General features: G+C 41.1%; 2 protein-coding genes and 1 long non-coding RNA gene across 5 annotated transcripts in view; 1 reads left to right on the top strand and 2 right to left on the bottom strand.

The window, feature by feature from the left end:
- LOC109488114 (NADP-dependent malic enzyme-like) overlaps window positions 1–17,900 on the bottom strand; it is a 20,217-nt gene extending 2,317 nt beyond the window's left edge. Inside the window, exons 1-11 of the mRNA XM_019792277.1 lie at window positions 17,770–17,900; window positions 16,925–17,074; window positions 5,707–5,782; window positions 5,107–5,268; window positions 4,542–4,645; window positions 3,945–4,054; window positions 3,337–3,434; window positions 2,134–2,247; window positions 1,640–1,751; window positions 1,103–1,245; window positions 398–571 (exon numbers count right to left, since the gene is read on the bottom strand). Of these exons, the coding sequence (XP_019647836.1) occupies window positions 398–571; window positions 1,103–1,245; window positions 1,640–1,751; window positions 2,134–2,247; window positions 3,337–3,434; window positions 3,945–4,054; window positions 4,542–4,645; window positions 5,107–5,268; window positions 5,707–5,782; window positions 16,925–17,074; window positions 17,770–17,900 (1,374 nt within the window). The remainder of the gene's footprint in view (window positions 1–397; window positions 572–1,102; window positions 1,246–1,639; window positions 1,752–2,133; window positions 2,248–3,336; window positions 3,435–3,944; window positions 4,055–4,541; window positions 4,646–5,106; window positions 5,269–5,706; window positions 5,783–16,924; window positions 17,075–17,769) is intronic.
- The window catches only part of LOC109488110 (serine protease 23-like), a 164,901-nt gene that overhangs the window by 64,017 nt on the left and 74,414 nt on the right, over window positions 1–26,470 (top strand). For 2 of the 3 annotated variants that reach the window (XM_019792273.1, XM_019792271.1), the window contains exon 1: window positions 8,469–8,672. The exons of the other annotated variant lie outside the window; for it this stretch is intronic. The gene's annotated coding sequence lies outside the window, so the exon portion shown is untranslated. Of the gene's footprint in view, window positions 1–8,468; window positions 8,673–26,470 lie in introns of those variants that run through there. 3 annotated transcript variants of the gene reach the window in all.
- Window positions 18,145–26,470, bottom strand: part of LOC109488115 — a 62,261-nt gene continuing 53,935 nt past the window's right edge. The window contains exon 3 of the long non-coding RNA XR_002141310.1: window positions 18,145–18,206. This is a non-coding gene — a long non-coding RNA (uncharacterized LOC109488115). The remainder of the gene's footprint in view (window positions 18,207–26,470) is intronic.

The raw sequence follows: 26,470 nt of genomic DNA, 5'->3' as shown, positions 1-26,470 counted from the left end.
GGGGGGTATGGGTGGTTGTGGGTGGGTGGTTGTACAAGGTGGTGTTCAGCACCAGGTATATTTGTGGATGGTGTTCAGTACCAGGGACAGATATGTTTGTGAGTGTGTGTATGTGCATGCATGAGTGTGTTTTGTGTGTGTGTGTTTACTTGAATGTGTCTGCTGAATAACAATGTGGGTGGGGCTTCCACTTACAGCTTCCAAACATTATGCCTTTGCCTTGCAGATGTTACCTGTCTAATTGTGGACTTACCCTAATCTCAAAGCAGATCATATGGTGGCAAGGTGGTATCGATTGGCCAGAGGAGTGTTCATTGCTTTCAATGGCTATTGGACACTCCTCTGGCAAATGGATACTGCCTTGCCACCGCATGATCTGCTTGGAGATCAGACTCACCTTTGCAGCGGACAGGAAGACCCCATCCGGGATGTGTCTCACGCGGCAGGCGATGACAGCCAGCGCCACCCCGGGGAAGATGTAGGCGTTGTTCCCCTGCCCCGGGGTGAAGGTGCGCCCGTCTGGGAGGGTCACCGGTCGGAAGGGACTGCCACTGGCAAAGATGGCTCTGCCCTGGGGGGGAAATGACAAGTAAAGATAAGTCTCCACCAGACTAACACCATGGGTTCAATTGAAATTTAGGAAGGAAAGACATTAGAGTAACATATACTGGCTTGAAGGGACTTCCACTGGCAAAGATGGCCCTACCCTGGGGTGAAAATGCCAGTAAGGGCCTGGTCACATACGTTGTATAATCGCAAACTAAGGGCATTCTTGGCAGTAGTTGTGAATGTGTCCTGCAAAATTGAGCTGTCTTGATGCTAAAAAGGTTGTCTTAGATCCTTGTCGGGTTTGGTTCTGTCACAGCCTAATTGAAAATTGTATGGTATCACAATCATAAGACTGTCTACTACAAATGGGATTGTGGCATACCAACAATCTTTGCTGGCAAGTACATGTGTAAAGAAACTGCACATGTCTTACACCAACTTACTATACTACATTTGTGGCTGGACACAAAACTTAACATAGCTAGCTGTTCATCTATAATTGTTTACTAGTATTAAAGGACATCTAAAAAACCATATATGAAAGTTCACCCACATCAGTCCAGACGTAAGCCTGTTCGGCGGTGCACTCAGCTCTGCTGGTCGGGTTACTCAGGGCAAATATGATTGGTCGGTCGTTGAGCTCTGCCATCATTTTCACTACCGGCTCTGTGAACAGGCGACCTGCTCCAGCAACACCTGGATGTCAGAAAAAAGGAGTTGTCTTAAACTATATACATGTACAAACATTTCAACAGAGCTTCTTAATGCAAAAGACAATTTGCTATCCCCAATCAGCATATTGGCAGAATGTAATGTGCCTGTGCAAAGCCAGAATGTTTCAAGATTTTCCTTGGATGTTTGGTCAACTTTGCATCAGAATTTTGCCCTTTGCAGATAAGATTTTTTCTGACATATTTGAAAACTACAGGATGTCATCCTTAAATATGCAAAATACAACCATAAATGAGATGTGCTGTCAAAGTGCTATGCACAAGACATTATGGGTTTCACACAGGCACAGCACTTTATATGAATCTGGTGATAACTACATGTACATTGTAACAACATTATAAAGCAAAGAAAGTCTCACCTATGATAGCAGAAGGTTTGAGCTCCCTGACACAGGCCTCTACACTAGGCAGATACTCATGTTCATGTGCATATGGAGTCTTAGGTCCATCCACCTTTCCCTGAGCTCGGCCCTGAGTGTACAGTACAGTAGATATATGGCAGAAAACTGAATAAGATTACAGGAGTGCAAATATGTTTTAAACTGCCATTTTAAAAGGATTATTATTGATACCGTATCTAAAATTTAGAAAAGGATTGTAACAATAGAGGCTCTAGATTTGTAGCAAGATTCTAAACAAGTTTTCACAAGTTAAAACTTTTCCACTTCCATTTCGAATTGAAGCAATAGGCAGTGTCTCCACATGTACAATCTTAGGTGGCAAGTTGGGATTGGGCTTGTGGGTTTGAATCCCTTCTGCAGCCTTTACTCACTGTTCAAGACTGGTGTGTTATGCCTAAAGGCAGTTCAGTTACCAGTTAGGCAAACAAAGAAACAAATAATTTTCTCCCCACCTTACAGACCAGTCCGTCCTTGTCCATAAGCCAGATCCGTTCACACGCCTCCTCCTTAGACAGTCCCTCGTCCTGCATGGCACTCACTATCAGGCCTGCGATGCCAAGGGCAGCCTGGAGACAAACGGTGGTTAGCATTCACTGGCTGTTCTGGGCAACTTCATTTAACATATGCCTGTCCTTAGTGCTGAACACCATCCATATACTTACATACTTGTCACACACATGTATGCACACATTGACAGACACACCTGTCCTTGGTGCTGAACACCATAAACACAAACACACATACTGCATGGCACTCACTATCAGGCCTGCAATGCCAAGGGCAGCCTGGGGACAAATAGTGGGTGTGTTAACATCACACACACACACACGCACGCACGCACGCACACACACACACACACACACACACACTACATGGCACTCACTATCAGGCCTGCGATGCCAACGGCAGCCTGGGACAAACATCAAGCAACATGGGGTCACCGGTATTAGCATTCATGGGCTGTTTGGGGCAACTCCATTTCACATATGCCTGTCCTTGGTGCTGAACACCATCCATACATACATGTATGCACACACGTATGCACAAATTGACAGACATACTTGTCCTTGGTTCTGAATGCCATCCACACACAAACATACCTGTCCTTGATGCTGAATGCCATCCACACACAAACACATGGATATACCTGTCCTTGGTGCTGAACACCGTCCACACAAAGGCAAATACAACTGTCCTTGGTGCTGAGCAACATCCACTAACTAACATACCTGTCATATCATACACACAATGATACATTGACAGACATACCTGTCCTTGGTGCTGAACACCAACCATATGCTAACATACCTATCATCCACGCAAGTGGACAAGCTATATCCCTCAGAAGTGCAGTGTCTTTTTAACCACCGCTATTTTAACTACCGTCTTTTTAAATTGTCAATGGATTTTAGTATGTAAAATAATGTCTGTAGGTATTGAATTGTTTTTAAATTGTGTAAATTGGACGCAATTCAGTGATACACTGCAATGTTCAATAAAGTGATCTTGAATCCTGAATCTTGAATCATGAATAGCTGTATGTGTACACAACTATGAATAAATCATGAACCAACAAGTGCATAATACACAGAGACACACCTGTCCTTGGTGCTGAACACCCTCCATACACCCACACACATCCCCACACTTCTCACCTCTCCTGCTCCCACAAACAGAAACTTGTTGTCCTGCATTTTCTTCCCCGTCAGTCTGAGTGAGCTCAGCAGACCGGCAGTGGCTACTGATGCTGTCCCTGCAACAACAGTACAATAAAAAATCAGTAATTCTTACGGCTCAGTGGCAGCTGGCTGGTTTGAGTTTATTTGGATCCACACTTAGCATACATATATACAGTAGCTATTCTTCCTGTGGTGCTTCACTAATAAACACAACCCACATTAAAATACACAAAGCATAAATACACTGACAACTTGGTGGCAGCAAGTTCCATGATAGTTATATGGTTGATAACTCTGTATCTGTATGGCTGGCATAACTGCCCTTCAGCATAACACACCAGCTTCTGTATCTGTATAGATAGCCAGTATAACCGCCCTTCGTTGTAAGTAACGCACTACACACATGCATGTACTGTCCATAACATATACATTGATTTGATTTGATTTACTGAAATCATAACAATACAATTCATGTACATGGGGGATACAGGCAGCTATTGCTGGTGTTGTGTCCCACACATAGAAACAAATATAGGACAGGCAATACTCATTTTCACTTGTTCAGTCAGGAAAGTACATGGTACCTTGTATATCATCGTTGAAAGTGCAGTATCTGTTCCTGTACTTTGCCAGCAGTCGGAAGGCATTGTGGTTGGCAAAGTCCTCAAACTGAACCAGACACGACATTCTGTACCTAGAGAAACAGCAAGGAGAACGAATTATTACCTAAGACAGTGGAATGTGACCTGAATTGAATGGTAAGAGACTGAAATCATAATATTTTTTATATGTGTAAAACTAGAAGGTCATAGGTACATACAATGTCCAAGTGTGGAAACTCTTTAACAAATTTTGACCTGTGTTAGACTTACATACAAATGCTAAGCGAGAGGAGATGAGATCGAGAGTTAATGGGTTTAATTCCTTGCATTCTTGGCTAGATGTTGTGTCCTTGGGAAAGGCACAAGTTTCCTCACTCCACCCAGGTTAAAATGGGTACCTGACTTCTGTTGGGGAGGTGAAACGGCGGTGGAAGGAAAGGGATGGGCTCTGCCTTCAAATACTGTGCTCTGGACACACAATGGATTAACAACCCACTGCCCCTATGGCCTGAAAAAGGCTAGGTGACTACCTATTTTACCTTTATCTTACCATTGTCCATGTCACTACCACACACTTACTTTGCAGTGATTGCCTCCATGAATTCATCTATCAGCTCATCATACAGCTCAGACCTCTCTCGCTTGTGACTCAGTCCGATGTACAGGGGGTCGTTCAACAGTTCCTGTTAAAAGAATAGTAGTAACAATCAAGCATTGACGACATATGAATGTAGAATAATGGCAGCCATCAAAAACTGTGGACATCCTGACTTTATTGGCTGTTTTTAGCAACTCTTTCTGGACAGTCATCATTGTCATGATCCTGTAGCAGGTTTCACCATTTCACATTCAGGGTGTCTTCACAATCAAAGCACCTGCAGTTTGTCACTCAACTGCCAGATGGTGCTGTTCACTAATGTAAAATTTTGACCCTCTAAAATGCTATTTCCTGCATTTTGAATGGGCAAATTTTGCTGGTAAGTCTTAGTTTAAAGACATCTCTTTCCATATCTTTACATGCCAAGTTTGTCCATCAAAGATAACAGATTGGGGAAAATTTTGTCCGTCATCAGCAGTAAAATTCCATCAAATGACACTTGATGTCTGGTTAAAAAGAAGTCAAAATCCAAGGAAACAAACTTACTTCATTGTCTGTGCCCACATCTATAGTGACAGGTAGACAGTGTTCAGGTTTGATCCCGGCACAGGCAGTGTACAGGGCCAGCTTACCCACCGGGATTCCCATCCCATAGCACCCCAGGTCTCCCAGTCCCAGGATCCTCTCTCCATCAGTCACCACTACAGCCTATGGACAAGACAAACATCATCAATTTCTGTGAATAATTTCATCAGGTCGGTGAATGATTGTATAGAATGGATCTTTATTCACAACCACTTGTTTAATAAGAGCCGAAGTTTCGATGACCGTCTGTCATCTTCATCAAGGCAATTATGACTGGTTCACTGTGCACGCAGGTCACTCAATTATGATATGATGAAGATGACAGTCATAAAAAACATTGGCTCTCATTAAACAAGTGTTTGTGAATAATTAACCATTCAGTTCGTCATGTCTGCAATATAACGGCCTTTTTTTAGCTCTTTCTTGTGTCATAGTACCCCCTTTCAATTTAGCCATGTTTCCTAAGTACTGTAATGGTTAGCTTTTCTGGGATAAACAAGATATGTATGCTGAAGATATCCTTTTATTTTCTAGAAGAGATCTAATATATCCAGTTCCCACCTTGATGTCAGGTTCAGGCCAGGAGTGCAGCATCTCTGCTATGTGTCCTCTGTCATGGATACTGATGAATAAACCTCTGGAAGGGAAAAACAAGACAAACTGAAATTAATACACACTTTGTACACATTAAATCTTGAAACTTTCACAGTGGTTATGTTTTCACAGTTTCCTCTCAAACTGTCGGTTTTCTTTGTATGACTATGTTACAGAATTGATTTAACTATGAATTCGGTTTTCCGGTACTCCAGCAACTGGATAGATTTTGAAAAACTATCCAGATTTCAAAATCTATCCAGGTACTTGAGTAACAGTTTTCTTGTGAAGAAATTTGTGTTAGGGATTATCGTGACCATTGTTAAGAATACAGCTGTCAGTCTGCCCTTAATTGTGTGGATGTCATAGTTCAGTTCACCCTTTCACCTGGCACAGCGTGAGTGGGAACCCTGGTCTCTACCCCAACTGCCCAGGACAAACCAGGCATGTACAACAGTACAGGAGGGCCTGCATGGGGGGGGTCCCAACAACACTCTACTCTTTTGAGAGCCAGCTACGTATTGCGCTGAATTCAGGAAACCTCTCGATTACGTTTCACGATAAATTTGAGGTTGCCACAACGCATTACGTATGTAGAATTAAAACAGCGAATCACGCTCTACGCAAAGTGCGACAATTATGCTCTACGTTGAATTAGAGCAGAAATTTTCAGAGCTGATTACAAACAATTACTTGCTACTGTACCAATTATGAATTACCATGATTTTGGGAGGCTGCCTACGGATCACAAAGACTAGAAAGGGGGCCCGCAAGCCCTTTTCCATAGAGCGTAATCGGCCGTTTTAATTCTACATAGAGCGTAGACGGACCGCTCTAATATTTTTGCGTAGAGCATATTTGGCGTTTTAATTCTGCGTAATGCGTTGTAGCCACTTGGAATTTATCGTATAGCGTAATTGAGAGGTTTACGAATTCAGGGTAGAGCGTTGTTGGGACCCCCCCTTGCAGGCCCTCTAGAAAGGCCTGATTACGCCTTATGAAAAAGGGCATGCAGGCCCTCTTGTACCACAGTACAGCGGGGCCTGACCCCAGCCCCAGGGGCCGGGATAATTGGGCAGAGAATGCTGAGAGGATTAATGATATCCCTGAAATTATACAGGCAGGTACAAGACAGATGGCAGACTCCTGCTATTCTCACTGAAGGCAACAAGTCCTAGCCTCTACCAGGCACCGCGGACCGCTGGAAAAATAGTAGAAATTGGCTGAAATAAAGGGATAGTATACCAGAGAAGATCCCGGGCCATAGAAGATCCAATTCGCTACCCATAAAAAATCCAATTCCATGGGTCGCAAATTGGATCTTCTATGGCCCTGGATTTCCTCTGGTATAATCCCTTTATTTTGGCCAATTTCTACTATTTTTCCAGCAATCTGCGGTGCCATCTGCTGGTAGAGGCTAATCGAGTCCCAGTACAATCAAGTCTTGAGTGTTCTTGGAAAAGCTACAAGGCGTTTTACAAAGATATTACAAGAATGATAAGAAATATGATCATGATATTCAATGACGTCTGATCCAAAATTTGATAAATCCTGAATTATATTCTACCGATTAATCAGAAGACTTGAAAAGTGATACAATAACTTAAAACATTCTATAGTTGGCTACATTGAGTAGCATTTCAGATGAAAAAGATGCCAGCCTAATTGTCAGATTTTCTGCCACAAGCAGTCCTTTATATTTGGGAATCACAGAAAGCCATTTAAGAATGCTAACTATGCCTGGTATTCCCCAGGTAAATATCCTACTGCAACCTTGTTAACTTATAATCACCGTGGTTTCCACAAGGGGTCACAGGGTCAGGGTATATGGCTTTGATGTTTGATGTCGGCTTTGTGGAATTTCTGACCTCATGGTTCATGTTACGTTAAAAGTGTGATGAATATTACACATCATCAAAATGATTGGCTGAAAAGTGAGTACTGTTAGAGTTTTGAAAAGATAATGTGCTTTGTCATGAATTTGGCTAATAGTATCATTAGATGTCCAAAAGCCTTCTATGAACTTTTTAAGGAAGTTTGGAAGTCTTCTGAACACGGGTTCATTATAGGAAAAGCATATTGTTTTTGCTCTGTTTCTTCTTCCGTTTCAAGCATACAAGGTCAATGATCAATGACCTGGACCACATGTCTGTCACCATGGTAACTGGTACATAGCAGACACCTTGTGGTGTAGGATTACATTGTACAAGTTGAAAGAAAGAGTTGGATTAGTGTCACCATGTACAAATGTATATGAATGTGTCTGAGTAAGAATAAACAGAGCAAATGTTACCTTTCTAGTTTCTACATTTTGAAGGGAAGTTACAATCAACCATCAAATGTAGAGTCTTCTTTATACAACATTCTGACTTCTATGTAAATTACATGTACCAGTAAACCCCATGTGTAGCCTTCTGCAGTACTAGTTCTCGTCTCTACCCTTGCAGGGTTCCAGAGCCTGATAGGTTACAGCTTGTTCGCTACACATGGTTTCTTCTTCCACAGAGAGGAGGCTCTTGTAGGGTCTTTGAACACAGCAGTATGTCAACAGTTTTTATAATCCCAGCAAATGTAATAAGTGCAAATATGACCTGATAAAATTTCAGATGATAAAAATACAACTTGTAAGTAAAACGCTTGAAGAGAGCTTGATTTAACAGAACAACGGCACACGGACATACAACAAGGTGTTACCGAATCCCGCAATCAGACCCTCCAACCTTAAGGGTGTGGACTCCTACCGAAGCAAGTGTGGAAGACTTTAGGGAGAGTCAGTCTGGGACCTTCAAAGGGAGGTAGTGGCTGGCCGACAGTGTTGGTTTTAGCTGCAAGAATCTTCAAACAACACGCATCAAAGCAGGCCTGGAACTTGGAATAACAGGAGAAGTGCAGCCTTTTCAGACAAGTGGGATCAACGGCACTTCAGGGAAAAGGTAAGAACAGAGATTGTTTTAACCCTATTGTACCTTTAAAATGCAGTTTAAACTATACAAAACCTTCTGAAAAAGCAGTGGTGCCTCTGGTATCTGACTTCACTTGGTTGGCAGACTTGTACAGTTGTTGTAAACGCAAATCAGAAAAGAGATTGTTTTAGCCCTAAGACCCTGTTGATACCAGACTTTCAAAAACCAGTTGAAACCAGTCTACAGTACTAAGTATAATAGTTTATACAAAACTTTATGGATAAGAAGTGGTGCGTCTTGTACATGTATCTGACTTCAGTCAGCAGTTTAATAGATGCAATTCAGGACAGTAAGTCTTCAAAGTTGGTATAAATTCCAGTGCAGTGTTGTACAGGGAAAAGTATGCGATGCAAGGACACCTATGGCTAAAGGTAAAGGCTTGCATGTCTGAACCACAGGACGGCCTATTTAGAATATTCAGGCCTATTATACAATGCTTCAAGCAAGTTTCACAGGGTTAGCAATGGTCATAGTTTAGGATAACGACTTGGAATTAACAGTAGAGTTCAGTATATACATTGTCACTGTTACTATCATGCTTTGCTGTTTCATTGACTTTAAAATTGTCTAAGATACTTATACATCATAATATTATTGATGGTAGACAAGACGTAAAATTAGTGGATGGTTTGATAGATCTTTTTTTTTTTACACACAGTATGGATGTTTTTATGCCAGAATTTGATACCCAAGCTGAAAGCAAGAAGGGAGCCAGAAAAATCTAGATTGTGTTTTAACTTTTAGTTTGCAAAAAACAGACATGGCAAAGGGGAAATTGGAAATTCAATGATCACCACCTTTCTAACTTTTCAAACGTGCCATAAACTTATAAACTTGAATCTTACTTCTGTTCCTCATCATCTAGCATTTACGGTTGCAGACTGAAACTTTCTAGACTCATAAATCAACTTTATGTGACTTTTACAACGAAGCTTCAAGCTGACACCATGGCATTGTGCTAACAAGTAGTCTATGTAATGGCAGACATCTGAGGACCCTTGTGTGCGTCTAGACCCCCGCATTCTTAAATCTCATCATGGAAGTTTTCACCGTCTTCTGGGACTTTTACGACAAAGCTTTAAGTTGACACCATGGCATTGTGCTAACAAATAGTCCATGTAATGGCAGACATCTGAGGACCCTTGTGTGCGTCTAGACCCTCACATTCTTAAATCTAGTTGTGGAAGATTTCACCGTCTTCTGGGACTTTTACGACGAAGCTTTAAGCTGATACCATGGCATTGTGCTAACAAGAAAAAGAAGTAGTCCATGTAATGGTAGACATCTGAGGACCCTTGTGTGCGTCTAGACCTACACATTCTTAAATCTCGTCGTGAGAAGTTTTCACCGTCTTGTGGGACATTCTGGCCGTGTTTGTGGCCTGGCTGGGAAATACAGACAACGTTTCTGTGACAGGATGACAGAGTGAGGAGACAGCAGGCCTTGTTTGTACAGACTGGTCCAAACGAGGTTGGAAAACTGCGCTGGAATCTGTCACACACCGTGGATGGAGAAGGAATCTTAAGATCTGACTCACACGTATCTGTTGAGGCTAAATTCCCGTCGGGAATGCACCCACGGAAATTCCAATCTTATCCCGTATAGTCCCTTTTACAAATGGAATCATAAATCATTGTATCACAGCTAATTCTTTCTCATACCTGTTGGCAAGTTGCCTTGACTGATTGGTTTTGTATATTACAATACACCAACTTGAAGGTATTATACTTAGTGTACAAACAGTGTCATTATGCTAATCTGTGTTCTAGCCAGTGTCAGTCTTTCCATCATTTGATGGAATTTTGATGCTAATAGCAGACAAAAATTTTGCCCAATACGTCATCTTTGACAGACAAAAATCGGCATGTTCAGAACTTCAGATATAGAAAGAGATGTCATTAAACTAACATAAGTCCATGGTTAGTAAATGTTTGAGTTAAAACTTTGCTATTTTAAGCACATTTTCTTCCAAACTTACCAATGATAAAAATGATGTTCCTGAGCAGCTGTGATTTTTTATCTGATTGTGAAAGCTGCCAAGAACTTCACGGCCAACAAAGCTTGGTTACAGGACATTAGAGAGAACTGGTTCAAGGCTGAAGTGATATGATGGAGGTTTGGCCACAATACTTTGTTTTGTTGGTTCTCAGATTCACTGGCTTCATTTTTTTTTTAAATGATTTGATAGAAAGTGTACCATTCAGGTTCTGAATCACCCAGAAATGCTCATTCTGGCACCAACAGTTAAAGGAAGTCCTATAAATGTCTTTCTGTATATATAGTCCTTACAGTCTTTGTTTTTTGTTTCTTGATTTTAAGTTTCTTAATGCTTGTGTCAATGCAAGAGATTATATACTATTAGATTCTAAGGGACAGCCAAGAAGTGATCACATTGGCCAGGTGGTCTTCTTGTGGTGGTCACTTTTACAGGTTTCACAGTATACTAGACTGCATGTGTAACTTAATTTATAAGGAATCCCAGATGGATACTTTGGAAGTCCCTTTAACATGGCCGTTCCCCTAAGACTTTTTTCCATTCTAGAAGCTTAGAAGCTCTTAGAGCTCCAGTAAGCCAGACAAGACTACACTGTTCTTCTTGCCTTCCTGTTCTATGTTCTCACGCAAGTGTCCTACATGTTGAGTGCAGGAGAATGTGTACCTACGCACCACACCCTCTCCTTAACATCGTAAGTTTTGGCACAGATACAAGTTGTTCCTCGCTGTGGAAAAGTTTACCTTCTCGTCTTTACTGTTGTGACACAGAGGCCTGGCTGGCCAGGTAAATATTTCCCTGCCCCGAGTTCTGGCAAGTGTAACTCTTCCTAGGTTCCTTACAGTTTGTGGAAGGAAGGTTTATACTGTAGAAACATGATCAGCCTGTGCTGGAATAGGTGGCATGCTTGCATGTAGATGCTGTCTGGTGAAACAACAGACCACCGGATGGCCATGTGAGAGGCGGAGGCCAAACTGCAAGGTCTTACACCGCCAACAGGATGCTCGTAAATTCAATGGGGGATGCAGAATTCAAATAGAGTTGAAAAATGGATAAAACAGAAAAAAGAATGGTGTAAAAATTAAACATTTAATGATCATGCTTTTTCAGGTGGTAAAAAGAAGAAAACAAAAGGCCAGTTGGCAAAAGGTGGCTAGAAATAGAAAGAAAAAGAAAAAGAGAAGGAAAAAAAAGGACAGCTAGACCAAAAAATCTAAAACAATGCTCAAGTCTTATACAGGACAACTACAACTATGTTAAAGTTCTGGTGTCACATTGATAGAACAGCTCGACAAGAGAATCTAACACAATGCACAAGAAGTCTTATTACAGAAGAACAAGGAAAGTACAGTATGGTGAAGTTCCGGTGCCACTATGATAGCTCAAGTCTTATACAGGAGAACAAAGTACTGTTAAAGTTCCGGTGCCGGTATGATAGCACAGCTCTACAAGAGAATCTAAAACAATACTCAAGTCTTATACAGAAGAACAAAGAAACATGAAGTTCCTGTGTGAAATTAATCGGAAAGCTAGGAAAGGGAACAATGCTAAAGTCTTATTACAAAAGAACAAAGTAACATGAAGTTCCGGTGCCACTATGATAGTTTAGCTAGACAAGAGAATCTATATATTATAAAACAATGCTCAAGTCTTATAACAGAAGAACAAAGTAACATGAAGTTCCTGTGCCACTATGATACCAGCTGACCTGCCTTGTCTGCCAGAGATGGTTACTGGTGTGTTAATCGCTGCTGACAACAGTTTGGCACATATCGAGGACAGGATGGAGAGAGCAGGCCGTCTGCCATCAAGTCAACTTCCTCCCAACTCCTTAAACTATGGCAACTTTCATGTGAGGGGCAGCAGCTATTTGAACAGGTGGAGAGTGTTACGCCCAAGTTAACCCCAAGCCTTAGCAGACTTCAGCAGATGTGTAACTTTCTCAGAGTGACTGTTATTACCATGATTTTCATGCTGATGGACTTGACATTTGGGTCTGTTGGTCTTTTTTCAGCTTCTTAAAGTTAAACCTTTTCTTGCTAATGTCTAGAATCAACAATATACATTGTAACTCTGTGTGGACAAGCAGGGAATAGGCTGTATGTTTCTGAAATTATAAGCTATTACAATCAATGGTTTTCATGCTGATGGAGACTTATCATTTGGGCCTGTTCATAGTTAAACCTTAATGATTTCCTTAACGATGTCTACACAATACAACTTTGAATGTGTGGACAGTCTGGCAATAGACTGTATGTCTCTGACACACAATGATGGTACAGGGATTTGTTGTTTGGGCTGCCTGTTCGTAGTTTTGTTTTCATAGTTTTGCTGATGTTAACAATTATACAACTTTCAGTGCAGGGACAAAGAACGATGTACGTAAAGCTTTGGGTTTACTGTCATGAAACTTGGTGTAGGTGTAGGTGAGTACAATGAGACCTAGAAATGATAATTAGATTATGGACCCCCTGGTGGCTTGTTATGGTACTGCAGAGGTACTTCTAGTTTCGATACCTTGTGATATGGAAATGCTATATGTAGCTAGGTGTGAAAGCCTTTGGCAAAGGACAACCATTTTGTTTATTACATTCGTTAGTTGATGCTGAAAACATCCACATGACTGTACCTAAACATTTGTGTCCTGTAAAACCCAGCTTTTGACAGGTTTCCTCTGATGAGAGAAAAAATTACTGTGCAACATCGTTAGAGTTCAGGGACCCGTAACAACCTTGCCTTGACCTTGAGATATGGAAGTAATTACAGTGGACACTTTTGACCTTGCCTCAGGATATATAGTGTAATGATTAACCCGGGTAATGTCATGTCAATGTAAACATTCATTTGGGTGCATTCTGAACAAAGATGTGAGTTAGGACAGCAATTTTTAAAAATAAATATTTCAGATGGGGATTTTACACGCAATTTGTCTCTCTCTTGAGTCTTTGAGCTATCATCAAATATAATGAGGGCTCTTTATTCTTTGTATGATAATTCAAGCACAAGTGCTTAAGCTTATAAGGAACAAACTTTCAAATACGATTTAAAGCAGTGTATAAAAAAAGGTTTGTATCATCAAATACAGTCAAGGCATTCGTATTCTTTGTCAGATAATTTAAAGCATCAGTACCCAAGAAACAAAGCCATTTAAACTCAGGTATTTGAAAGCTTTGTATGATTTACAAACAGTCTTTACAAAGTGATTTACTAGTACATGTAGTAATCCCAAACCCTGATTGGGCCTCTTTTATCAAACTATTTGAGCAAACAACACTCCACAGGCATGGGCTTGTTCCGACAGGCTGTCAGGCTGATGTGACAAGGCTAGCACATAGAGATTTGCTGTGTCGGTATAAGGACAGCTAGCAATTGTCAATCACACTAGTACTGTTGTAGTGACTGACTCAGACACCTAAGGCTTAATGCATGGTAAAAGTCTTAACACACACACACGAAAACTGTTGTGATCTTCATGTAGACAACAGAATTAAAGAAAGACAGAGAAAATTAGGCTAGAATGTATGTAAGTTAAGGACACTTAACATTTTTGTCATGTTCGAGGTTCCCCAGACATTTATAGGACCACAAAGCATGCCTGTTATTTTGCAACACTTGTTTGAGGATCTGCGCATGCATTGCTTAAACATTTCAATGCTCTACTTGATTGATTTTGCTTTACTAGCTCACTACAATCCATCTTTCACTTTTAGTGATTAAATGGCCACTAACTCATCCAGTTGCTAACTGCACTTGCTGAGAATGTTGATTCCAGACATCACATTTCAAATATTCGTTCAGAAGTGAAGCAGCCATTTGAAAGGCTAACTTGTTATCAAAGACATAACAAGAGATCAACTTTGCTGTGCGTGTGACTTTTTCAGTAACCGTAGTCGGTGACTCCCTACAACGTAGTACAAGTGTGTAAGCTTCCATTGTACAGTAGCCAACATGACATTTACATGAATTAGATGGAGATGTTCCCAAGTACCATACTCTAAACAGTCACAAGTGAGCTTCATCCTGGTAAGACCACAATCCTTTCACTACAGAGAAGCGAAAGAATTTAGATCCTCCAAAAATGCTGTAAGTGCTTCTGGTGACAATAAGTGAAAACAACAAAGCTATTCTTTTGTTGTAGATGGTAGCCAACTCCTACAGAATAGGTTGCAGTCTAGCTACTCCTTAGAAAATGATTCCCCAGACTTTTCTTTTTTGCAACACTAAATGACGACATTTATGTTTTGTCAGGATTTTCCAATTTACTTAGAAAGGATTCCAGGCAGGACACACAAAGTCTTCCACCAGATTATAGAAACAACATAAAGTTTATGTCTGCTGTGATGAGATTCTCAGTCAACGTGCCAGTGCTGATCAAAGCACTCACCTGGCAAGTGTGCGGATTAAAAAAAGGATGTCTTCCAGACTAATACGTAACACTCACTGCTTAAAAATGCTTAATCTTTTCCAGAAAGAGAATGTGAACTTGAAGCATGTTTCAAGGTCTTAATTGCAGATGACAGCCTGGTTGCTAAAATAGTTTTGGTAACCAGGCTAGATACTAGTTAATCTCCAAGCAGAGGCTAGGGTGACAAAAAGAGAGGGTCCAATTTGCCACCCAGGGTTGGTGGGGGTAGCGACAAAAAAAAGGGCCATATATAAAATTTTAAAGGTTCCCTCATCAACTTCTGCTTGGAGAGTACATGTAGATGCTAGTAACAGCTATTATAATTAGTTTCCTTTCATGTGAAATTGCTCCATTCCAGAATATACATGTAGGTTGTATTGCTCAAGCCCAGGTTAGGTTGCTCTGTTCCAACACTGAAATGTGGGGAATTCTAATTGTTTATTTGAAGTGAAAAGTGGGAGGTCAAAAACAAACATCGGACACTCACAACCTTGTAAACACACACCAGGAAAACCAGCTCCAACACCTGGTGGAATTCTTTCACAGTTGGCTACAGGTACAAATGTCCTCCTGGTTTGTTTGGGTGTCAGGTAGCCATAGGAATTATCTATTTTCTGTGTAAACCTAAGTATAAGAGCTTGGGTTGGTCTTACTTCCGTTTCCTGTAAGGGATGAACTACAAGCAGCTATCAGGCAGTACCATGGCAGCACAGCTATACTCTTTGTAAATGCAGGTATCTTCTAGCCTTATGGTTTACCAAACCTACATGTGTTTAATTAGCTGCTGAGTCTCTTTCATCCTCTACTTTTACTTGGCAGTTAAAACAGGTTTGATAACTGAGGCTGCATGTAGTTACCTTGAAAATTTGCGAAAATAAAAACACTGCGAAAGTTTCTGCATTTATACAGCAGTAATCTGTGGCATCAATATCAGAATTCTTAACATACAAAATGCAAAGCTAACCAAGTGTGGTGAGATAAAACCCTGACAGTAATGGTGCCAATTAGTGCATGCCAGTTGTGGCTGTTGACCTGGATCTCAGGTCCCACCAGGCTGCAGAGAGAATCTGTCCACAGGTGTCAGGTGGAACTTACACACCTGCTGTATGTGGTCATCACAGCTGTCTTAGTGGTATCAATACACCTGTCAGGACCTTTCTAAGGAAGGAACTACAAGATGGCACTTTCTTGGTAGACCACACTTGTACATGTAGTGTTCCTACATGTATGTCCCAGGCTGCAGAGAGAATCTGTCTACAGGTGTCAAGTGAAACGTACACACCTGCTGTGGTCGTCACAGCTGTCTTAGTGATACACCTGTTAGTACCTTTCAAAGGAAGGAAATACAAGATCTGTATCTATATCGGTATAGCCGGTATAACCGCCCTTCGGCATAACACACCAGCTTTGCAGGCACGCGGCGTGGCGGCAGCTAGCTATATCACACCGAACGACTTGTTACACTCAATCTTTGCACATTTGATTGCAGGAGTTGTATAAAGCTTTCTAGTGATGATGCCCCAACTGTGCTTGGTGGCAACGAGTTCCAGTCTACGATAGTTCCAGGGAAATACGAGTTTTTGAATACCTCAATTCTTGGTTGATAACTCTGATATTTGAAGGAATGACTGTTTCTTGTTCTTTTCTGGGCTGGTATCAGATACTTAGTGGTTGGTACGTCCAACAGTTTATTAGTCACGCCAAAAAGTAGTTCATGCCCGTAGCCAGGGGGGGTTCGGGGGCTTCGTGATCAAGCCCATTTTCCTCAGAATGTGAAATTTGGCAACCATGAAGACAAAGTGAGTTATAGTATTTGTGGGTTACCTTGGTCTCCTGAAGATATGTCCATACTTCTGACAGGCCAGCCCTACAGTCGGAGTGTACACAATCGGCATGAACTGTTCCAGGTCATCCTGCAACACTCGGTAGAAAAGCTTCTCATTCCGGTCCTGCAAAGCCGTCAGGAACACGTATCTGTTGGAGGAACAAATAATCCATAACATATTGTTACCTTTGGGTATGGAAGTATTGTTTTGGGTGGCTGTGGGTTTGTGTGTCTGTTTGTCCTGACAGAGTGGTTGATATAACTCATTCTGGTCCTACAAAGCCGTCATATCTGTGGAAAAACAATTTGTATTGTTACTTCCAGGTATGGAAGTATTGTTTTGGGTGGCCGAGCTGTGGGTTTGTGTATCTGTTTGTCCTGACAGAGTAAGTTGATCCAATCTTGCAATGCTGTCAGGAACATGTATCTGTGGGAGGAAAAAACGATTGTTTGTTTGCTTAAAGTTAAAACTTTTGTTTCTACACAAAGAATGTTTCTCACCTAAAGCTTTGACCAGTCACAGATTTTCTTCAATAGACTGACCCAGTGAGACTTAACGTGGCTTCAACACTGGGTCAAAGGTTACCGGATACCTTTGACCCAGTGTTGATGTCACACTTGGCAATCACTAATTGGCACCATTAAATGTTTTTAACTTTAAACATGTGCCGGTAACTACCAACACAGATGAACTTTCATGATGTTCGTTTGCCGCAAGTTGTTTTATCAAATTTAATACTTCCTGGAGTCTGAAGGGGTGATGATGTAAATCACTGTGTGGCTAATACAAGATGGGGGTCTGCCATGCATATTTCTCCAAAAGCTCACAAAAACATAAACCCACCTGTCCAGGTCAGTATGCTGGCGTTTGTAGTTCTCCCTCACTCTGAAGGCCTGGAGGTCCTGAGTCAGAAAGGACGGGGGCAGTAACCCATGGATCCCCAGGTGTTGTCTCTCCTCTAACGTAAACGCCATGCCCTGGAAATACACAAAAACAAGGTCATTATCATCACCATCATTAGTATCATCATTATCACTGATATCATCATTCATTATCATCATCATCATCTTCATCTTTTGGTAACCCATGGATCCCCAGGTGTTGTCTCTCCTCTAACGTAAACGCTATGCCCTGGACAGAGGAACAATGTGCAGTGATTATCATCATTATCATTCATTATCATCATTGTTGGTCCCCCTCATTACAAGGTGTGTAGAAGACAGTGGCAGTAACCCATGGATACCCAGGTGTTGTCTCTCTTCTAATGTAAACGCCATGCCCTGGTCAGACAGAGGAACAATGTGCTGTGAACATCATCATTATTGTAACAGTGGGGGGTTCATAGGCACCAACAACTAACCCGGCTGATGGGTCTAGACCTTTTAGCCGAGTGGTTAGAGCATCGGCATGTGGCCTGGTGGGTCGTGGGTTCGAACCCCGGCCCGGGACCAGGGGTTTTTATCTGTTTCTACTTGCTCCTCCTGTTTCTTAAATTATCTTTCATTATCATCATCATTGGTCCCCATCATTACAAGGTGTGTAGAAGACAAGGTGTGTAGTGGCAAATTAATAGAAAACTTCAAATCAGCCTCCATCAGATTAGTAGTCTTGCAGGTATTTCTATAGGTCTCCTGGGTGGCCAGCTTAGACAAATTTGACTGCACTGTATCTGTGTATTTCTTTGTGACCTAGAACTTTCAGGGGAAGGTAAACTAGACCAATTCACTGTGATAAGAGATAGAAGAAACATGCTTGAATTTCCGTCCCAGAAAATCAGCCCGATATATACAGATGTCAAGGGAGGCCTTATACCACCTAAACCTTCATAACATCACACATGCATGTAGGACAGGGTCAAATGGCGGGCTACAATCAAGCTTCAGCATCAGTGTGCAAGCAAGTCTAATGCTCAGAGCACGGGGAACAACAATTAACAAATGCTCAACCGGATAGATCTAGAGTGAGTGAGTGTGTGAGTGAGTGAGTGAGCGAGTGAGTGTGAGTGACTCGTGAGTGAGTGACTCGTGAGTGAGTGAGTGACTCGTGAGTGAGTCAGTGAGTGAGTGAGTGAGTCAGTCAGTCAGTGAGTGAGTGATTGAGTCAGTGCGTGAGTGAGTGAGTAAGTCAGTTAGTGAGTGAGTGAGTCAGTCAGTCAATCAGTCAGTGAGTGAGTGAGTGAGTGAGTGAGTGAGTGAGTCAGTCAGTCAGTCAGTCAGTCAGTCAGTGAGTGAGTGAGTGAGTCAGTCAGTCAGTCAGTCAGTCAGTCACTCACTCACACACTCAGTCACTCAGTCAGTCAGTAGTCAGCTACTGTATGTCCATTTAGACTAGACTTTAAGACTATAAATACTGCAGGAATAAGTGGGGCATGTGTGAGTCCTGGGCTGCCCTGCCCTGGTATGTAAGGGTCAGGCATGTATCATCCTACACACCTTTCTATAGACAGAAGGAGGGCAACCTTCCTCACTTTTTGGGACGTATCAAAACATCTCTTGTAAGTTGTAGACTCTACTGACATTTTTTATTGGTTGAATATTCTATTTTCATATTATATAAAAAAGTTCATTGTATTATAAATGTTTTATTTTTCTGTTATTAGCATATAATTTTATGATTTCAGACATCACTAATATCTGTTAAGAATGTTGTTAAAAATGTTTAAAATGTAGGTCTAGGGCAAGTCTACCCTGATTGATTGTTGGCACAAAAAATACTCTTTCAATCCACACTTAGCCAACAGAGGTCTTGCCCCACACAGTTTGTTACTATAAATAAAAGCGATAAAATCTAATTAAAAATCTTGTGTGAGCGAAAGTCTGGCACATAACACTGTAACCAAACTGGCTGGAAACATCTGTGGGCAAAGTTTCCTGTCATAAATTGCCTCAAAGCTGGCAGATTTCCGATTAAACTCAAGGAACAACAGACTTTCCTCATCATTCCAAATGTACACCTACCAAAAGATCGTTAGGGTCAGACATGTTCGTTAAGAGGACTTATTAACCACCAGAAAAGAAGGGTTTGCCACCTTGTAATGACAACTCGGGAGTGAAAAATATGATAGTGCTCTTTGGGTGAGACAGTCCTGTCACCCTTCATGGCCACTGAGCACCATGAGAACTGGAGTAAAGTGTGGGGAAACATATGATCAGGCCCATTTTGTGGCATTGGGAGGACTATAAACCGGACAACCAGAGAGAGAAACCAGACAGTAACTCTAGACTTTTACTACTCTTTTTGATATTAACTTGAACTTTAAGTTTATATCAAGTAATTTACAAATTGATATTAAAATGTTCTGCCTAGGAACTCATGATCATGTTAATGGTCTGGATACAGTTACATTGTAACTTGAAGTTAGCCATTGACTCCTTATAATATTTAAGTAAGAGATTTCATTGGTTGAATTGTTCTGAGCCAAATCTGATTGGTCATCAGTTGTCCTCTGCTCCCCACTGATAACAACCATCTTTCCAATCATCATTTGATACTTTGATGTCCCACCTGTGCAGTCACTCTGATAAGTCTACCATCAAAATATATAAAAGTGATGTCCCCTATATGACAGTAAAGTGGAACAGTCCATCAGTCTCACCTTTGCTAAGTAACTGGTAATACAGACCAGACCGGTCCACTTACCACTTGATAAAGGTAATGAGGGGTGTTTAACTATCAAAGTAACTTAAATGAACTGAACTATCTACCATGACAACAAGATTATGATAAGGGTGTGGAAGGCATCAGAAGACAATTTCCTGTCGACACCTACATTCTTAAATGTTTCCACATTTTTCTTGCATACCTACTCTAACTGCTGCATAAAATATAATTTTCCAAAGGTCATACTAATTTAAAATAGTTTGCCAAATCAACATCACATGGAAGAACAAGAACACAAAGTCCAAGAAAACTGTATTCAAAAGTTCAATGAGACTTGAATTGTTAAAAATCAAGTTGCAATTTTTTTCTTACCTTGGTGATCAGATACGTCTGAAGCTCTTTTTTTCTTGATACACTTTTATAATCATATCTGCCATCAGCTCGTATAATTACATTGTCGTATTTTGATATAGGGCCATCAGTATGTTTTCCCAGGAATTAAACAAGTTACTGAATTTGCATGGCCTTACTACTGGAGTATATAATCATGTATATCATCAAAACTATATGCCAGTCATCTCAGCAAAATGTAAGACAGATGTGTCAGTATGAAAAGGCTAAATACCAAATTGAAAGTAAACCCATACTTTGGACACTTTTTATAAACTTAAGCCATCAGATTGGGATAGACTTAACCAGCTTTAGGGCAAAAATCAAAAATTTACTACAGATGTATAAAGTTGTTGACAGAAACACACAAAAAGATGCTCGCTATTTCGATGATTTACCTCCTTCCCCATCAGCCCTATGTGTGCACATGTGGGAGCATTCCCCACATTTCTGCCCAGCCTTTTCTGCCACTGATTTACAACTACTAAAGCCCTTCCTCCTGCTTCTCCCCATAAAACCTCATTGTGACCAATTTTCTGTCAAAACTCAGGCCTACCCCCCACCCCTTCTCCTAGCCTCCACCAGACTTCTTTGCAGGCTTAACAAATACTAGAAATCGGCCCAAAACAAATGTAGTTGGCCAGAGGAGTTGGCCAGACATAGACATGATAGAAGGTCTGAATTGCCTGCATAGAGTTGGCCAACTCCCATGGCCAGATACATTCTTTTTAGGCCGATTTCTACTATTTATTCAACCTGCAAAGGAGTCTGTTGGAGACTACCCTCTCCCCCTTCTTTCACTCAGACCTGCTTCCAATTTCTGGCCCTCTGTGTCGCCATAGCAACAGAACAACCAATCAGGATTAAGCTGTCAGTGGACTACAGCAAGTAAATGTGGTGGGAGTTATAGAGACTCAGATCAGTTACAGATGTACTAGGTTAGGACTAGGAGGAGGGTTGAAGGGTTGGCTTGGCAGCGATTTTTGTGACCCAAAGCTTGGCTGTTTAGGGTTCCCTGTGCCTTGATCTGTGACCGGAGGACAAGCAACGATCTTGTAAAGTGTCAATCCACCCTAGGCAGACTTTCACAAGTAAGTGTAAGTTCCTCACTCTTCACATGGGCAGAGTGCCACATGGTGGCAGGGTGGTAGCTCCATGTTGGACAAGTGTTATACCACACCTCATTGTTTCTAAAGCGTAACATTTTCTTGTCACACTGTTGCTGGTGTATGAAATTGCCAATGTTACGGATCTGTAATGCTGTGGCCTTCCTCCATTTGTAACCATCAACAGTTAGTATATAGTGTAAGGAAATTATGTTTAGATCAAGGACTAACTCACAGGGGGTCGGTCTTGTAGGCAAACATGTCAGTCAGCTCAAGCCTCTGTCAGTCATGTTGGCATGTTGCCTTTTTGAGCTGGATACAGAAGTTGTCACTGTCCTGTAGCAATTTGTTACAGTTGTGGCCACTGGATCCATCTTCTTCAGGGTAGATGTGACTGACATTTCCTTGGCACATGCAGGGACACACATACACATGTACAGTACTGCTACTGGTTCTGTGTAAGCTGTTCTGAAGCCATCAATGTTTTAAAGTGCTGTTACCTTTACCTTGATCTGACAATTGCAAATCATTCAAGATACCTTGGTAAATCTGTTGCACTGTTAAATCACACTTGATGCTTCGGTGAAGAGGATATAGCTGTGCCACCTTGGCAATGATACTAGACATGATGTACCATTTTATGGGTGTTCACAATTAAGCTGAATTATCAGTAATGCTTGAGTTGTAACAATTAAGAGTCTTTTTACCAGTATACTTGTAATTTTTGTATTGACTCTTTTTCTACCTGTTTTACTTTAGATGCTATGTTGGTTCTTGTCAGGCCAAATGATATTTTTTCCCTGGCCCTAAATCTCTGCCTTTAGATATTTATTTTGATGTTATAAAATCAAAACAACCTATTTGATCTGTAAAAAAAGTCTAGTACATGCTCCCAATATACCCATCCCTGATGAAGATAGTTCCAGTACAGTGAACCCATGTTCTAGAGTTCAGCAGTAGGGTGTGGCTGCTCTGTGCCCACTGGGTGGTGTGAAGCATCAGTGACAGGTGGTACAATCTGGGGAGGTGGGCTGGAGTATCGGGGGCCAAGTGTTGCAAAATTACACATATACATAAACGGTTTTTCTCTCCCACACAACACTGGTAAAAATGTCTCACACAACAGAAATTTTTCTCTCCCACACAACACTGGTAAAAAGGTCTCACACATACATAATTTTTCTCTCCCACACAACACTGGTAAAAAGGATCACACATACAGAAATTTTTCTCTCCCACACAACACTGGTAAAAAGGATCACACATACGTGGATATATTTCTTCCGCACACAGAGGACTTTTTAATGTAACATGCTGATAAAAGCATACTTCGTCGTGTTAGCGTACGACCTATGATATTGATGTTATGACAATGATAACACATGAGCCCCTTTCCATTAGCCTCCTTTGCAGGCGTGCATCGGCAGGGTGCAATGGCGTTGTTGTGGGAAGTGATGAGGAGGGCGCTTTTGTATGTTTGGAGATGAGTACTACTGTAGAATGGATAGTCACGGATCTACAAACCTTCTCTGTCACACACAAAAAAAATCACATGTCTACATGACAATCTCCAACAATTACATACACTGAACTAAAACTATTACAGGAATATTCACACAGAGCAAAATTCACACCCCGTAATCACCAACAAAATTCCCTTTAATACAGCCACACATGCTATATTTCACCCTGACACAAGTCTCCCCCATAGGCCACGGACGTTATCATGAATGATGTATTTTATCCGACACACAACGCTGGATTTTTCTCTCACACACAGCAAAGATTTCTCTCTCACTCAGGGAGCCCCTTTCAGTCAGCGCTCTGAGTGAGCGATTTTTACTCTGTGTGTGAGAGAGAAACTCTGTCTATGTGAGAGCGATTTCTACTTCAAGTTTTAGACGAGAAGCTAGTTTGTGATGTTATAACTTCAATATTCATACACATATCAAGGCGTTTAGGAACTTACTTTAGTGAGCGAAAAATTAATTCACATGCATAGACGTTGTCTTAAATGATGTATTTCATCCGACACCCAACGCTGGATTTGGCTCACACACAGCAAAGATTTCTCTCTCACTCAGGGAGCCCCTTTCAGTCAGCGCTCTGAGTGAGCGATTTTTACTCTGTGTGTGAGAGAGAAACTCTGTCTGTGAGAGCGATTTCTACTTCAAGCTTTAGAAGATAAACTAACTTGTGATGTTATAACATCAATATTCATACACATATCAAGGCGGTTTAGAACTTACTTTAGTGAGCGATAAATTAATTCACATGCATGATTATTTTATCCGACACACAACGCTGGATTTTTCTCTCTCACACACAGCAAAGATTTCTCTCTCACTCAGGGAGCCCCTTTCAGTCAGCGCTCTGAGTGAGCGATTTTTCCTCTGTGTGGGAGAAACTCGTGTCGTTATAACTTCAATATTCATACACATATCAAGGCGGTTTAGAACTTACTTTTTACTCCCTCGTGAATTAATTCAAGTGCATAGATTTCTCTCTGACTCAGGGGGCCCCTTTCAGTCAGCATTCTGAGTCATAGCGATTTTTGCGAAGGTATGAGATCGTGGAACTCTAGTTTGAATATCATGCAAAGTATTTAAGTATGACTGAGAAAACAACATAACACACTGTCACAAAGCGCAAAAAAATCGTTTTTAAATCTATAAATTCGTTGAGCGGTCTGTAAATATCTGATATCTTAAATCGCAGAGAGCCGTCATAGTGGAATGGGCATGTATAAAGAGACTCTTTTTTCACAACTAGGTGTTTTTGTCACTAGGAACAGGGCAAACGCATGAACTTATACTCATTTTTCACCTGAGCTAAGCGAGGAAAGTCGTGTAAATGGACCGTTCCAAGCTGTCAATCAAAAATCGTTATTTGACCGATAAGAGAGCTGGACGCGATCACGTGACTACGGGAAGGCGTTTCCGCCATTTGTACGTCAAACTTTGTGCAGCCGTGGTCACCCGACATGGTGAAAATTTGCTGTTACGGGACGTGTAACTCCGACACCAGGTATCCAGATCGTGTGCCTGGTGTCCGGTTCTTCCCGTTTCACAAGCCCAAAACGAGGATGGACGACTGTCTGCGCTGGATTAGGGCTTACGCCCACTCAGCTCAACCATAATAAAAAAAATCACCAAACACTCCCGGGAGTACGTACGTCTTCTCCAAGGTGAGACAAAAATCACTTACTCGGGGGGTTACAGAAGAAAATACATTTTAAACAGGTCCTATCAAACTTCAGGATATTACGGTCGACTTGAAAAAATTACGCAAGTAGTGAAGTACGCAAGGAAATAACATTTAAACAGGCACCTACATGTAGTATGATGTACCATAACAAATTTCCTACACTGTTTTTTTACGGAGAAGCAGTGGGAGGGGGGCACGTATATACGCATGTTTTTGGTATCTGATCAATAGAAAATAAATGTAGCTGATGAATTTCTTGAAGTACAGAGCCTAACAGTTAGTTCCATTTTTGTACTGAATTATCCATTTTCGACTTCTGACACACATGAAGTAACCTGGACCATAGGACCTGATTTTTGCACTCATCGCCTAACAGCACTTAGAACCCGGCCATCTTTCCTCAGCCAATCAGGAGCCAGAATTTAGGGTGTCCCAAGGGGTAGAGGGGTACTAACCAACCCCCATAAATCAGACTAACCCAGAGACGCCCACATTTCACATGGTCCTAACCAGGATGAAGGGATTAGGAATCAGTCACACATCACAACAAGACCATCATCTGGTTTCTGCATTAACATTTAATGAAAACCATGAAAATGGTGTACACAAAATACTGGTAGCAGTGACAGTTCACTGAGAAAAAACAAACGAAAATAACAGTATATAAAAAACAGTACTTTAAAAAGGATCTTCACACCACTAGTGTGGACTACTGTTGCTGTAACTCTGGAAATTTGTATTCAGTTCAGTGGTGTGAAAATCTACTGATACCAGCCACAGGTCACTTTGAAATAAAACAAACAACCATAATGACGATATAAGAAAAACACAGAACATCGTCCCACTAAGGTGGTTTAGTCTTGAAACGAATGATTGTTTAGTACAACAGTGTAAAAATCTAAAAACAGCCACAGTTTACTGAAACTGGAACTTAAAAAAAAAACAAATATAAAGACGGTATGAAAAATAACACAGTTGGAACTTCACCCGTCAGAGTTCTCTGTTGCCTACACCTACTTTAAGAAACAACTACATGTACTTTCTTTGTTACTTTACTAAAAAATATAGACTAACTATTACAAGAAACGAATGATTGTTTACATTTTAGTACAACAGTGTAAAAATCTTAAAACAGCCACAGTTTACTCATGAAACTGAAACTTAAAAAAAAAACAAGTATATTTTTTAATGTACACGTGTAAAAGATGTCTCTTGTATGAGAACAATAGGGCAGACTTTTG

The sequence above is a fragment of the Branchiostoma belcheri genome, unplaced genomic scaffold (assembly GCF_001625305.1).
Source record: "Branchiostoma belcheri isolate BF01 breed outbred unplaced genomic scaffold, Haploidv18h27 scaffold91, whole genome shotgun sequence".
Taxonomy (NCBI): domain Eukaryota; kingdom Metazoa; phylum Chordata; class Leptocardii; order Amphioxiformes; family Branchiostomatidae; genus Branchiostoma; species Branchiostoma belcheri.
The sequence above is the reverse complement of the archived record's forward strand: the minus strand, read 5'-3'. Positions and strand labels throughout refer to the sequence as shown.